Source organism: Penicillium canariense (assembly GCF_028826845.1).
Source record: "Penicillium canariense strain IBT 26290 chromosome Unknown utg000008l_segment0_segment0, whole genome shotgun sequence".
Lineage (NCBI taxonomy): Eukaryota > Fungi > Ascomycota > Eurotiomycetes > Eurotiales > Aspergillaceae > Penicillium > Penicillium canariense.
In genome coordinates, this window is record NW_026622735.1 from 1,161,727 (window position 1) to 1,175,508 (window position 13,782).

Consider the following 13,782-nt stretch of genomic DNA (forward strand, 5'->3'; position numbering starts at 1 on the left):
GATCGTGATGATGTCGCAGCACGCTATCGAGGTCGCGGAGGATCGCGCGCTTGTTTCGTCGCAGACCCCTACCAGGTTTTGGGGTGGAACAGGCACAACCAACTACGAATCAGGTCCATAGGGAGCGGTATCGACTCGACGGGAACCGGTGGGTTCCCCCCAGCGTGGGGGGCAAGGAGGGGGGATGGGTTCAACCGGAATAGTGGTCGGAGTAGCACACAGTACGAATAGTCTAGCACCTCGTGGCCGGTCCCGATCAGGCTTAATTGAATGATCATCGAAATTCAGATCTAAAATCCTGTCTTTCCATCCGACGCGGCACCTTGATCCCCAACAATTACCACCTCCGATGCCGGACATCACACCGCATACATGAAATCGGGGTTCTCCCGATCCGTCAAATCGAGCCACCTGCAGCAAGTCCGAGTTAGCGCCCACGCCCCAAAAACCCAAACTGCCAAGCCCCCAACCAACCAGGGGAGGAAACGGGGGAAAAAGACTCACTCTTGATTCTCCAGCCGCACATAATCTGGTCGCGCCTGGATCTCCAGCTTGCGGGCATTCTCCTTGCGGTACCACCACCAGATAAAGACCATGATGCACAGAGACACGCCAAAACACACGATAATGGTGATTACGGCGGGGACATAGTGGGGGGCGTCTTTGGGTCGGAAGGTTTGGGGTCCTGCGATAGGGCATTAGAAATGGGACATATTTTCGACGGCCAAGCCAGGCCAAGCCAGGACAAGCATGGCGCGCCAAGCACCGTCTGCACAGGGGGCCGTTGTTACTCACCGATAATGTTGCCCACACAGTAGCCGATCAGGTACAGCGCCGCCACGGTCGTCTTCTTCGTGTAGCCGGCCACATTGGACGAGATCATGGAGAGCAGCGCCACGAAGGTCGTCGGGCTCGCTTGCGTCATGTAGTACCCGATCAGCCGGCCGACGTTGTTGCTCTCTGGCAGCGCAACGATGAGAATCACCCCGACCATCGCGGTCACTAGCCCGCCCAGACTGCAGAGCAGCCGCTGGTTCGTGATGTACCCCATGTACCCGTTCAGCAGCAGCGCGATGACTTCGACGGCGCCACCGGGGACGCCCAGGATCAGGCTTTCCTGCGCGGTGAACCCGAAACTGGTAATCTAGAGAACAGGGTTGGTGAGCCAAGCGCGACTACGCCCGGGGGGGGATGAACGGACCAATTGACTGAAGAAGTTGGTGATGCCACCGTTGGGGATATCCGCGATCAGCGCATAGAAGAAGAATGCCCAGGTCATCGGGTCCATAAGCGCTTCCTTGACCTGGTACATCTTGAAGTGCTTATTGCCGATGCCCTGCTGGTTGCTGCGCACACGGGCAATGGCCAGGAGCCGGTCCTCTTTCTTCAACCAGCGCGCGTTCAGCTGGTTGTCCGGCACGACCCACAAGAAGATCACCCCCAGCGCGACGGTCAGCAGGCCGGTGACAAGGAAGATGATCTTCCACGGCGCAATCGACGAGCCGTACTTCGCGGTGCCGACGGCAATTCCGTACGCAATGACACCACCCAGGATCTGGCCGACGCCGTTGAAGCTGAACCAGATGTTCACGCGGGCGCCCTGTTCTTGCTTCGTGTACCACTGCCGAGAGACGGGTCAGATATCACTTATGTTGCCGGTCTGCGGCGGGGTCAAGCGTCACGACATACCTGGGAAGTGATCAGAGCAAAGCCCGGCGTCACAGCGGCCTCGAACACACCGAGGAAAAAGCGGATCGCAACCGCCCCGGAGAAGCTCTTCACCGCGGCGAAGCAGCAGAGAATGGCGCCCCATGTCACAACACACGCCCCGGAGTACTTGCCCAGCGGCAACCGCTGCAGCAGGCGGTTCGTGGGATATTCCCACGCCAGATATCCTATCCCGCGCCATCAGCCATACTCCCGCAGAGCGGAGATTCAACCACCAGGGAATCGAACGCACCGAAATAGAACAAACTTCCCAGCCATTGGTACTGGTCTCCCTCCAAATGCAAATCCTGCTTCAGCCCCATAATACTCGCGTACGACATGGTCGTCTCTGTGGGGGAAAAAATCAGTTATTATTCGGGCGTCGCAAGACGTATATTCTATATCCCAAGTGGCATCGGCATTCATACTATCCAGGAAATTCATCCCATAGACGAAACACATAATCGGCATCATGTGCCAGTCAATGATGCGTAGCAGGCGGTGGTTCGTCGCCTCGTCCAGCTCGATCGTCTCGCCGTGCAGCTCGTCAAAGGCCTTCAGGGCGTCGTCAGCGTCGTGCGCATGTTTCTCCAGCGTCGGGTCGACGTGCGGGGTCTTTTCGACGTCGACAGCCGACGAGACCCCGACTGCTTTCTCGTCCTCGGCCATGGCGGGTGCAATGGCGGGAAGAATGGTGGGGGGAGGGGGTAGGATGTGCGAAGTATAAGAAGATAGAGGGATAGAGATGGCAGATGCGATGCAATGTGATGAGATCAACTCAATCAATCAATTCCATTAATCCATTAATCCCCGTACCAGACGAGAGGAACGGGCGAAGGGGGGGAGGTAAGGTAGTATATAGGAGCTCAGCAGGTCGGTCGCAATGGCCTCGACCTCCGCCTACATGTGCGTCACACAGCCAGGTAGCTTGTCGAGTATCCTGTTAGCGTGTCGTTATCTTGCCGAGCGCAAGCATGCTCTCAAGCTTCTCCTATCAAGCACCGCTGCTCTGGTGGGTCCTCCCCACGATAAGCACCCGAGTATCTGGGGTCAAAGGTATCTCCAGCTTCGCTGGCACTCATTGGCCACGTCGGGAAGGTGGGAGGCGAGATCGGCAAAGTCGACGATGAATGTCCGTGTGTGCCGTGCCGCTCGAGCCTTATCGAGTGGCCTGCGTAGCCGAATGGCGGAATGCAAAAGGCCAAGGTGAGGAGGTGCTGGGGTGCTTGTTGGAGTCGGGGGACGCTCGGCAACTAGACGTGGCTGGGGATTTGCCGACGGTTTGCATGGAGAGGAATGCGGCGGACAGGGTGCCGTTGATTCGCAAGGCGAGGTGCTTTTTCGGGCTCGGAGGTGGCTTTTCGTCCAGCTTCTTATCAGGCCGAGTTCACCGAGTGCGCCAGGACGGGGTTGTCTTCCCTTCGAGATGAAGTTGGGAGCGAGTAACCGGTGTTATCTGTGTTTATCTTATCACCTTCCAATCTGGATGAGGTACGGAACTACTCCAGAAGGCACTGCTGTCCACGGGTTGTGGAGTACTGTAGCACGGGGGAGGTACTAGCAAGCATTGTGTTGAAACTTTGTCACCCCTGTACAAGACCCCCGCGCCAGCTTGGCCTCTCCAAATCCTCTCCAAATCGCGGAACTCGTCCGCCGCCATGCCAAGTCGATTGCCATGCAAAGCTAACCCACACATACCGGGTCCAGTGGGTGCGATAGTCGAGTCATATTGTAATCCGTAAGTCATACCTCCTATTTCCCTAGGATAACCCGCCAAACCTATTGGCTACCACCCACACGCGCCAGATACGCCTCCCACCCCTGCTGCTGATACTTCTTCGCCGCCTCAACCGGATCAGCAGCCGTATAGATGCCGCGCCCAGCAATAATAAAGTCCGCACCCCTCCCAATAGCCGACTGTGGCGTCTGATACTGCTGTCCAAGCTTATCCCCCTTGGACTCTAGATTCACGCCCGTCGTAAAAACCACAAAATCCTCATCCTCCTTCTTCGCCACCTCACTCTCAACCTCACCGAGCGCCCTCGTTGCCACAAAGCCGAGCACAAAGCTGGGGTACTTGCGCGCATAGTCGACTGATGCGGACGTATATGCACCCGTCGCGAGCGATCCCTTCGACGTCATCTCCGCCAGGATGAGTAGGCCACGGTCAGATCCGTAGGGGAAGTCGGGGGCCTGGGCGGTTTGTGCCAGCGCTTCGACGATGCCCTCGCCCGGCAGGACGCTGCAGTTGATGATGTGGGACCACTCAGAGATGCGGAGGGTGCCCTGGTGGTACTGCTTTTGGACGGTGTTGCCGATGTCGATAAATTTGCGGTCTTCGAAGATGAGGAAGTTGTGCTTCTCGGCGAGGGTCTTGAGGCCGGTGATTGTTGCCTCACTAAAGTCCGAGAGAATGTCGATATGGGTTTTGATCACGGCAATGTAGGGTCCCAGGCCTGCGAGGAAAAGAATAGGGTTAGTTTAGTTTGGTGGTGGTGGTGGTGGTAGTAGGAGGGGTGGAGGGGTCGTGGCTGTAGACGTGGGACGGGAGAGGGGCGTACGGTCGGCCAGGTCCAAGAGCTCCGCGGTAGTAGTTACATCGGCAGAGACAGTCACGTTGCTTTTTTTGGCTTCAGCGACTTGGAAGAGCCGGCGGGCCAGCGGGTTGGGGTGGCTGCTGGCACGGGCAGCGTAGGTCAATTGGGACTTGGACGACATGATGGCGGGGTAGGCGGGGGAAGGGTATCCGGATGTAGTTGCAGATACTCAGTGACGGCGATTAAGGGGTGAGTCCAGTCCGGAGTCAATGGTTATGATCACGGCGTCACAGCGCAAAAGGTCTCGATCCAATGCACGGAGGAGTACAAGAGTGTGGAACGCAGGCGAGGTCGACGCCGGGAACTTTTTTGCCGCGCCACAGGAGAGCATGCGCCACGACCCCAGAGCTAGGCGGTGGCTGGTGCACCGCCCAATTTGCAATAAAGCGAGATATTTGGCTTTTCATTAAGTAGCATAAACTAGACATACAGGTAGATCAGGGGCAAGGGCAACGCTTATAAGATCGACGTTCAGAAGGAAATCAAGTCCCGCGCCACACCAAACACGGTCAGACCCCACAGGGCGCCCTGAGCGAGCCAGAACATGCCGCCCATCATGCGGCCCTTGCCCTGCGGCTTGCCCGAGTAGACATACCCGTACATGAACAGCGTGCGCAGCACCACCCAGAGGGCGCCGATGCCTGCAGCCAGCTGGGGGTACTTCAGGCCCGCAGCGAGGGTGAACAGCATGGTCTGGGGCGCGTTCTCCATGAAGTTGGTGTGGGCGCGCTGAGCGCAGTTAAACTGCTCTGCTTTGGCCTGTTGCCAGGTCAGTATGGACGGCTCGCCCATGGGATCAGGGATCGAAGATCAGGGTGGGGGTTACTTACGCTCTCCTTGCATTGCTCCATGGTGGCGTAGCTGTGCGGGTAAGGCACCTTGGCAGCCCTACGAAGGCTGGTGGTGATGCCGCCGTGGATGAAGGCCAGCACGGGGATTGCGCCCAGCGCGACGCCAATGACGGCGCTGAGAGGTGTGTCAGCGTGGGGAGTGGCAGGGGGAGGTTCAGGGATCCGGGGCTCTGCAGGGGTAGACAGGGATGGGGGTCTCTGCTGCTCACCCGTAGTTGTCAGGAACGGTGATTTGAACCATGGTGGTGTAGATAGTTTTGGAACTGCGATTGGAACAGCTGGTGCGAATTTGCAATCGTTAGTTGCGATGGCGTTTTCTACCTTTTATACGGTCGACAGGCAACCAAGCGACCACGTAATGAGTATATGGCATAAAGAGGTCCCGGAGGAGCTCGGTCCCTCCGCCCGGGACAATCAATCCCCCCGAGCCGCCCTGCTCAATGTGGCCGGTTTCAATGGTGGCGATGCCATTGGATGGGGCTTACCTGTATGCCAGATCGACAGTCGGAATGCTTAGAAATTATTCATAAACCACACTGCTTAATGCTGCTTCTACGTGTCCTTTTCATAGGACCATGGAGCCAGTGTGCCCTCCAGAGCTCCTGACAGGTCGCATTACCCTTATGGAAAACTGACCACTCTGGAACCTATATTTGCTCTGAGGCCCGTCGTTGATACTCATAGCTTGGTCTGCGGATCAATCTGAACAAAGTTGGGGACACCAATGGGTCATTGGGTTGATTTGCTCTACGGGTTGCGGATTCCGACGACATCGATCGGGAAGATATAATGGGGCACGGCCCCGGCTACCTGGCATGAATGACTATTGACAAGGCGAAATTATATGCACACTCGTGTATATTGTGATCATAGCAGCAGATCAAAGGCAAATGCGACAAATGCAACATATGGTTCAAAATTTACGCCGCTCTCCTCTCCACACCTCAACTATGGTCGGATTTATCCGGTCGGATGGACATTACCCGCATGCTCTCTCTTCTTGCCGGCAATGGGGCGACGACTAGAGCAGGGCTGGCTTAAACGCCCATTCGACTAACACTGCCGTACTTGGCCTGCCAGGCAAAAAAGTATAGTAGCGCCCCGAGTGGCTGGCCGACCAAGCAGAAGCTAACCCAGAAGATGCAATTTCCGATAGTCTTACCCTGCGGGCCGCTCATCTTCTCCAAGGGCGCCGTGAGGGCAATGAGCGGCAGTTGGAACATCATGCCGAAGAAAGCAACGCCTGGATGGAATCAGTCATGACTCGGAAAGAAAATTCAAGTGAAGATGACATACCGATAAAATTATGGGTGGGAAGGCCCACCAGCATTTCATGTAGAATAGCAGACAGTGCGAAGACCATCCCACTCGCTGCCAGAGGACTCCAGCCGCGGCCGACAAGCGGCGAGTACACATGCCGCTTCATGAACAGATACACTGGGCGGTTCCACGACCGCCAGTACCCACCCAGACTAGAGCTGTTCCACCAGTCGGTGTAGAACTCACGGTCTCCAAACTGCATCACTTCAGCCAGGGCGTTGAGCAGGGCCTGGAAGAGCGCGAAGAACCCGGCGAGCCAGATGATGAGCGAGATGGTGGAGAGCTTCATGACACGCTCCAGGATGGATGCAATGTCCATGACCGCAATCTTGTCGATCGAGTTGCGGAGAACGGGCGCCGCGTACTGTGCCGAGAGAAGCCAGATGAAAACCGAAAGGCCGACAAACTCCGCCAGCCGCTTCGCGACAAAAGACCAGCGGATTGAGGCGGTCCGTGGGTAGACGGGCTGGTAAACTAGCGTCGGTGCCATCCAGAAATATGCCAGGTTCTTGAGGGTCACGTTTCTGGGGTATGGACAGGTCGAGTAGATCTCGGGCAGGCCGGGGTCTGCGGAGGGATTGAGGTAGGCGAGACGCAGATCGCGGTTCGTGAATGCGTAGGAGCAGTTCTTCAACCACACAATGATCGCGTGCAGCTGGCAGAGGGTGCCAATTCCCGGGTGGTGGATATAAAAGTACACTACGAAGCTCGTAAGAGCAAGGCAAATAGAGGCGTTCAAGCTGTGAAGCAGGGCCGTGTAGCGCCAGGTGGATCGAAAGGCCTGCTGGTCACGCTCCTTTTCTTCGACTGTCTTTTTCTGCCGACCGACTGTCTGCTTCGCAGCACCCGCTGCAGAGAGCTCGATGGCATATGCCAGAAAGAGGTGGCATGGGACAAGAGCAAACAGGACGGAGCCGAGGATGATGTCCTGCTTGCGATAGTCGTGGCACTTGATGCAGATCAAGACGCCATACTATGTACTCAGTTAGCATTGGATGGATATCTCAATTGTGAATGTATCGCGAAAAGAACTCACTTTCATGAAATTCTCAATGATCAATCGAAGATTCATGGCCACTGCCCCACTATATCAGCTATCACATGCTATTGACCCTTGAACGGGATTAAGTTGAAGAATCAATGCCTACCGAGCACCAGTACCATCAGGTTTCTAAACCCGAGGAAGCTGGGTGTAGTCTCAGAATCTCGACTGAGACTCGACTGCCGCAGCTGCGCATGGTAAGCTGCGACATGGCGGTACTTGCTAGGTCGTTTCTTGGGCGTGGGCGCTGTCGTGGCCTCCGCTTTGTTCTCGGAGAATCCGTTGACAGAAGGACTGGAGTGTTCATGAGCGGTGGTCACAGCCTCCGTCTGCGAAGCCATTTTCAATGCTCCACAGCCTCTGACCCGAGGTGCAATTACTCAATTTCTCGGAAGAAAACTGGACGGGTGGGACTGGTGGCTTGAGGTCAGGCCGGAGAGGAGCTAGCTCTAGCGGGCGATCCGGGAGTACTCCGCCAAGCACGACGTCTCAGAGCAAGCAAGCAAGGGGCTCAGTTCGCCTCCGACATAGTAAGGAAGGAAGGAGAATGTACCCGGAGAGCCCGTGTCAGAGTGAACAGAGTTATGATATAAATCGCGCGGACCAGCATGGCATGAGAATGGCGGGTGGGGGAAGGCATCATAGCGCGCAGGCGACCGCAGATAACCCCGGCTGCAGGATGTAACGGCCCAATCACCGCCCCCGACAGCTCCGCAAGGAGGCCTGGCCCTGCACAGCTCCGACTTCTCCTCCCAACGCTTTCATTTTCTCCAATGATAATGCTCGCGCCCGTTAAGCTGCTTTCTTAACGCTCGGATTCCTTGTTCTCCTTAATGCGACTGTGATTGCATCCCCCCCACTACTGCCCAGTCCAGCCCCTGAAGGAAAAGGCCCATCATGGCCTACTACGAGGAGCATGGGGGCGATGCCCCGGGCAGGTTTACAAAGAATTATGACGGCCCCGTGGGTCCCCGCCGGCCAAGTACGTCTGCGATGATGCGTTTTGCGCCATATCCCCCCATCCCTGGAGGTATCCTCAAGGCCACGGCTCGACTGACTTCGATGCGCACACAGGACTGGTGACCGATTACGGCTCGTCGATGGTACAATGGATGCGGACACGGCGACCACGATATCGCAGCGAGCACCGCATGGAGATGGAGCGGCCAAGTGCGAGCTTCACGGTGGATGTAAGTGTGCTGCGCGAAAGGGTGCTCCGAGCTGGGCCCACGGCATGGCAGAGACTGACTGCGGCCGCTTTTTGCGCTACAGATGCTCCCGCCTATGGCGCGAACCTATTCCCCGGCCGACACGATACCTGTGCGACATCTGCACCAGTCGATTGGAAAGTCGAAAAAGCCCATTGTGGTGGTGCGGTGGACGCCTGAAGGACGACGGTTGTTGACGGGAGGGCACACGGGAGAATTTATGCTATGGAACGGCACGGCGTTCAACTTCGAGACGGTTATGGATGTGCGTGGTGCAGCAGTTGCCGATGGCAGTATGGCTTTGACTTGCTAACACACACTTTCTTTTCGAAAACAGGCTCACTACGATCAAGTCCAAGCAGGTGTTACGTCCCTCGCGTGGTCTCATAGCCAGGAGTGGCTGATCTCGGGCGGACAAAGAGGCGATATAAAATACTGGCGACCGAACTTCAACAACGTCGAAACCATCGACGACGCACACCACGATGCTGTCCGTGACTTAGCCTGGGCACCCAGCGACACTAAATTCCTCTCCGCGTCCGACGACACCACCCTCAAAATCTTCGATTTCACGTCGCGAACCTGCGACACGGTTTTGGCAGGACACAATTGGGATGTCAAGTCCTGTGACTGGCACCCGACGAAGGGACTGCTGGTCTCTGGCTCAAAGGATCATCAGGTGAAATTCTGGGATCCGAGGACGGCAAGATGCCTGACGACGCTCCACAGCCACAAGAACACCGTCACCGCGACGCGGTTCTCTCGCGTGAATCATAACCTGCTTGCCACCTCGTCGCGGGATCAGACGGCGCGGGTATTTGATTTGCGGATGATGCGGGACATTTGCATTCTACGCGGGCACGAGAAGCCTGTTTCGTCGTTGACATGGCACCCGATCCATAGCAACTTAATTTCTACCGGTGCCGAGGACGGCTCCCTCTACCACTACCTGCTGGACGAACCCAACCTGCCCAGCGGTCAGGTTCCTACCGTGGCGCCATATGACAGCCTCGACCCGGCCAACACTCCCCCGCAGATAATCTTCCCCGCGCATCGCGTTCAATACGCCCACGGTGCGACTATTTGGTCGCTAGACTGGCATCCGCTGGGCCACATACTTGCATCGGGGTCTAAGGATAATTTCACTCGATTCTGGTCTCGGGCTCGGCCCGGTGAGACTAGTTACATGAAAGACCGATTCCACATTGGCGAGGAGGCGGCCGAGGCCCAGGGTACCTGGAACCGCGGCTTCGGCCGCAGACAGATGCGCGAGGAGGAGGAGCAAGAAATGCAGGACGAAGCCGACAGCCTTGTCGATCAACGACGACCCGGCGCGTCTGCTTTGCCTGGCATCCAAGCAGGTGGTCCTCCTCAGCAGGATGGTGCAGGGTTCCTACCCGGAATTGGCGGTGCCCAGCCGCCTCCTCCACCAGGGCTGCCCGGTATGGGCGGAATGGACCCTGGCCGGCTGGCAGCCATCATGTCATCCCATCCTCCACATCAATCAGCAACCCCACCAAATCAACCAATTCCTGGTTTCCCCGTGCTCCCAGGGATGGGCGGCGCTCCGCCTATGAACATGGACCTGGTGCAATTGCAGAAGCAACTCGCGTCTCAGGGCTTCCCGATGCCTCCCAATATGAACATGTCGCCCGGGTTTGGCGGGCTCCCTGGTCTGCAGGGTGGTGGTATGCCTGACGGTGGTCGGAGATGACAAAAAGGAAAAGTGACAGTTTGGATTTGTATGTCAGATCTGGAATCGCAGGACTGGCGTAAAGGACATATACGCATGTGATAGCCATCGTGGTTGGTGGGACGGCGCTCGTTTGCGAATATCATTTCCTGGTGTATCATAGGAGCGAAAAATATTGATTCGGATTCCCCAATGTGTCAAATGCGTTGGTGCTGTTATCATACCCGGACCACTTGTAGGTGATAGACTGAACCCCCTGGAGAGGGGGCGTATAAATGCGCAGTAGATAACGATCTGGGCTCTGGTGTCAAAGACCACCTTGCATTGGGAAGCTCGTCAGAATGAGGATCATCACATTGAGACCGCCCCAGACCATGGGCAGCCAAGTTGACATCCTGAAATTACCCGCTTCGTATACGGCGCCGAGTCTGTGCGCGGCATTGTCAGCAAGATACAGACTCAAAACACTGCGAGCGCACACAAGATTGATGTCGAAGTACTCACACAAGGCCAACAATGCTCCCTGCTAAAAGCCCCTCCAGCCCTGCAACCACACTATACAGTAACGGGACTAGCCATATGACACTCCAATTCCGGAAGTGCGTCAAGACCGCCCATCCTGCGACCGTGAGATGCGTCGCGCCATAGAAGATCAAGGTCCAATAGAGCGTGAAACGCCAGATATCCGTCGTATAGTACAGGTAGTACGCTTGTTTATGATCCCCCGGGAGCGGATCGTACAGCCCAGGGAACTGAGGCACTTGATAGTTGATGGGGACCCGCTTATTGGACATGGGCGAGATGCTGCGGCAACTGGGCGGCTGCAGCGTAGGTCAGAGGCGTTCAAAGCATTGTCGGTGTGGTCGCTGGAGCTTAGTTGCGAGATGGGGCGTTTGGAGCTACGGGGAAATCACTCACGCCGTGCACAACAGATGACGCTGACTGTTTGCACTGTTTGACGACTCCAGACCTCGGCTGCCGATGGGTCCCATTTGTCTGGGGTCTCCGCGGCTCCCTCCACATCCACACCCCTGGGCCATGTAGAGCTGTGGCATTGCTGTCCGACTCGGGTCTGTACATCATGGCGACAGAAAGATCTCTGGCTGCGTTGCTGCGCTCGTTGCAGTCAACTTCCAACTTTGAAGATGCTTCTGGGTAAGTGGTGCCACCTTCGCGTTCGTTCGGACCTCACCGACAGCCGGCTAATGGTCATGACCTCCATTCAGTCTTCTTCCCACAGCCACCAGCTTCCTGTCTATTCTCGGAAATCCCCTAAATTTGACTCTTCTTGCGTCGCAGCTGCTCTCTGCGCCGGCACTGTGGAACCACCCTGTTGATCTATCAGCTTGTCGCAAGATCCTGAGCGTCTTTAACACCGCCGCAATCGCGGTCCTGCAGAACGATACCACCGAAGAAGCCCAAATACCGTATGGCGCGGGGCGCAATCGCAGAATTGAACGTGAAGCATGGGTCAAGGCCGTCGTTGAAGGCGCGGATGATAAGTCCCCGCGCTGGAGGCATACGCTCTTGCTCGGCGGGATTCTGCTCGGATTCGAGGGACAGAACAGACAGGGTCTCCCGTGGCATATCCGGACGAAACTCGAGTCTGCACTGGCAACGGCGGCACAATTGGCTCTAGAAGAGCTGGATACTGAGGCTGGAATTGATGGGTACTGCATCACTCTGGTGCTGAACTGTACATTTGAGCTCTTGTCGGATACGGAGAGGAGTAAGCTCAACTATGATCGCTTGTTGCCTATCATGGTGCGGTCTGTTTTCCATTCTCCGGAGGGTTTGGATGGTGGATACTTTTTGGGGGCTATTGATAAAGACGTCGTCGAGGTTCCTGGGAAGAAGTTCCGCTGGGCACCTGACTCTACCACTTTCAGATATGTGACTGTGGTAGCCGCGCGTCCTTTGGTCGGCGCACTTGGTCCTCTGTCCCGACTGATTGCGCACGCTGTTGAGAACGTGCGAGATCCCAAATTAGCCGCCCAGTCGGTCGATTATATGGCAGATTTTGTGCGGACGCTCATGGTGCAGTGGCGCCAAAATAAGTTGTCTGAGATCGATGTCGCCGAAGAGGCTGAGTTCTTGGATGCTGAGTCGCTGGGGACTACAATTCCAGCTCTCTGGACGGTTCTCCGGAACTGCATGTATTCTGTGATCATTGTTCTTCGCGCCGTGCTCGGAAGAACAATCAATGACCCGGCTCTTGCTGCTGGCAGCAGTAAGTTTATTACGAATTCCGTCCAAGTCCATTTGCTAACCACATACTATGATTTAGGTGCTCCATATCTATGCATACAATCTCTTCATATTCTCCGCAACCTATATTTCATCTCTTCTCGAACCGGACAGAACGCATCCTCGCAGCAGAACTTTGTGTTCCTCGCCGCTATCGATATCCTTTCCCAATACCCTGACTTAGCCGAGAATTTCTTGCGCAGCATCAAGCCCAGGGACCTTGGCCAGATCCCCGACCATCCCGTGGAACGATGCTTGGATCTGTTCTTCTTGAATGCAGCAGAGCATTTCCCCTTGGTCTTGACCCCCGAGGCTAGTGAGGAGCTGCTTTTGTCGGCCGCTTTCCCGTACCTTGCGGCCGGCGCCAACAGTCTGCTGCTTGAAATCTTTGAAGCAGCTCACAGCTTGGTGCTTGTTGTCTTTGCTATTCCTCACAACTCCGAACTGGCCGCCAAGCACCTGCCTTTCTATATCGAAAACCTCTTTTCTGTAAGCTACCTTAATCCTCGACGAGCTTTGCAACGAGTTCATCCTGACAAGAATCTAGGTCTTTCCTGAAAATCTGTCTGCTAGACAGTTCCGCCTGGCCTTCAAGACGGTCATCCAAGTCACCGCACCTCCTTCCCCTCTAGCTAACAGTCAACCACTTCTCCCATCGATTCTGCTCGAGGTTGTCCGAGATCGCGCAATGACCGCATCAACCGCACCTATCCCCCCAAACGCCCAGAACAGCTCGTCCTCGGAGCAACCACCCCTCTCCGCGCAAGCCGTGCTTACCCTCGCATTAATTGACTCGCTCTCCTTCCTTCGAGTCGATGATCTGGAAGAGTGGCTCCCCCTCACAGCCCAGTTAATCAATACAATCCTAGATCGGGGCATGCGCCATGCATGCATTGATCGCTTCTGGGAGGCGTTGAGTGGCGGGGAGATGGATGTGGACCGAGCGCACTGCTGTGTCGCCTGGTGGAGTACCCGAGGCGGCCGTGAGCTCGTCCTTTTTGGCGCTGAGTCTGCCGCTGGTGCGGGCCCTGGCGGAGAAGATGGCGGGCCTTATATGAGTGGCGCTGTGGGTACAGTCGCACCGGAAAGTAAGCTATGAAATCAACAATGGGGGCGG

General features: G+C 56.2%; 8 protein-coding genes across 8 annotated transcripts; 3 read left to right on the forward strand and 5 right to left on the reverse strand.

Annotated features, from left to right (window-relative positions):
- Positions 1-359: 359 nt before the first annotated feature.
- Positions 360-2,376, reverse strand: N7482_010360 (allantoate permease family MFS transporter; the record flags this gene model as incomplete). The annotated part of the gene is made up of 7 exons (XM_056692484.1): positions 360-411; positions 505-685; positions 796-1,144; positions 1,202-1,621; positions 1,690-1,895; positions 1,961-2,056; positions 2,136-2,376. The coding sequence occupies 7 exons, from the start codon at positions 2,374-2,376 to the stop codon at positions 360-362; spliced, it is 1,545 nt and encodes a 514-aa protein (XP_056538441.1).
- A 214-nt stretch (positions 2,377-2,590) lies between these two features.
- Positions 2,591-2,886, forward strand: N7482_010361 (uncharacterized protein; the record flags this gene model as incomplete). Its single annotated transcript, XM_056692485.1, has 2 exons — positions 2,591-2,747; positions 2,774-2,886. 2 exons carry the CDS (start codon positions 2,591-2,593, stop codon positions 2,884-2,886), a joined length of 270 nt encoding a protein of 89 aa, XP_056538442.1.
- A 600-nt stretch (positions 2,887-3,486) lies between these two features.
- On the reverse strand, positions 3,487-4,425 carry pyrG (orotidine-5'-phosphate decarboxylase pyrG; the record flags this gene model as incomplete). The annotated part of the gene is made up of 2 exons (XM_056692486.1): positions 3,487-4,163; positions 4,269-4,425. 2 exons carry the CDS (start codon positions 4,423-4,425, stop codon positions 3,487-3,489), a joined length of 834 nt encoding a protein of 277 aa, XP_056538443.1.
- A 350-nt stretch (positions 4,426-4,775) lies between these two features.
- Positions 4,776-5,396, reverse strand: N7482_010363 (MAPEG family protein; the record flags this gene model as incomplete). Its single annotated transcript, XM_056692487.1, has 3 exons — positions 4,776-5,063; positions 5,135-5,270; positions 5,365-5,396. 3 exons carry the CDS (start codon positions 5,394-5,396, stop codon positions 4,776-4,778), a joined length of 456 nt encoding a protein of 151 aa, XP_056538444.1.
- A 796-nt stretch (positions 5,397-6,192) lies between these two features.
- On the reverse strand, positions 6,193-7,858 carry N7482_010364 (putative diacylglycerol O-acyltransferase (DgaT); the record flags this gene model as incomplete). Its single annotated transcript, XM_056692488.1, has 4 exons — positions 6,193-6,398; positions 6,452-7,448; positions 7,512-7,552; positions 7,624-7,858. The coding sequence occupies 4 exons, from the start codon at positions 7,856-7,858 to the stop codon at positions 6,193-6,195; spliced, it is 1,479 nt and encodes a 492-aa protein (XP_056538445.1).
- Positions 7,859-8,414: 556 nt separating this feature from the next.
- Positions 8,415-10,439, forward strand: N7482_010365 (WD40 repeat domain-containing protein; the record flags this gene model as incomplete). The annotated part of the gene is made up of 4 exons (XM_056692489.1): positions 8,415-8,499; positions 8,559-8,707; positions 8,790-8,990; positions 9,063-10,439. 4 exons carry the CDS (start codon positions 8,415-8,417, stop codon positions 10,437-10,439), a joined length of 1,812 nt encoding a protein of 603 aa, XP_056538446.1.
- Positions 10,440-10,725: 286 nt separating this feature from the next.
- On the reverse strand, positions 10,726-11,212 carry N7482_010366 (uncharacterized protein; the record flags this gene model as incomplete). Its single annotated transcript, XM_056692490.1, has 2 exons — positions 10,726-10,846; positions 10,923-11,212. 2 exons carry the CDS (start codon positions 11,210-11,212, stop codon positions 10,726-10,728), a joined length of 411 nt encoding a protein of 136 aa, XP_056538447.1.
- A 287-nt stretch (positions 11,213-11,499) lies between these two features.
- pex8 (putative peroxisomal membrane protein Pex17) lies at positions 11,500-13,764 on the forward strand (the record flags this gene model as incomplete). Its single annotated transcript, XM_056692491.1, has 3 exons — positions 11,500-11,573; positions 11,666-13,154; positions 13,243-13,764. The coding sequence occupies 3 exons, from the start codon at positions 11,500-11,502 to the stop codon at positions 13,762-13,764; spliced, it is 2,085 nt and encodes a 694-aa protein (XP_056538448.1).
- Positions 13,765-13,782: the final 18 nt, after the last annotated feature.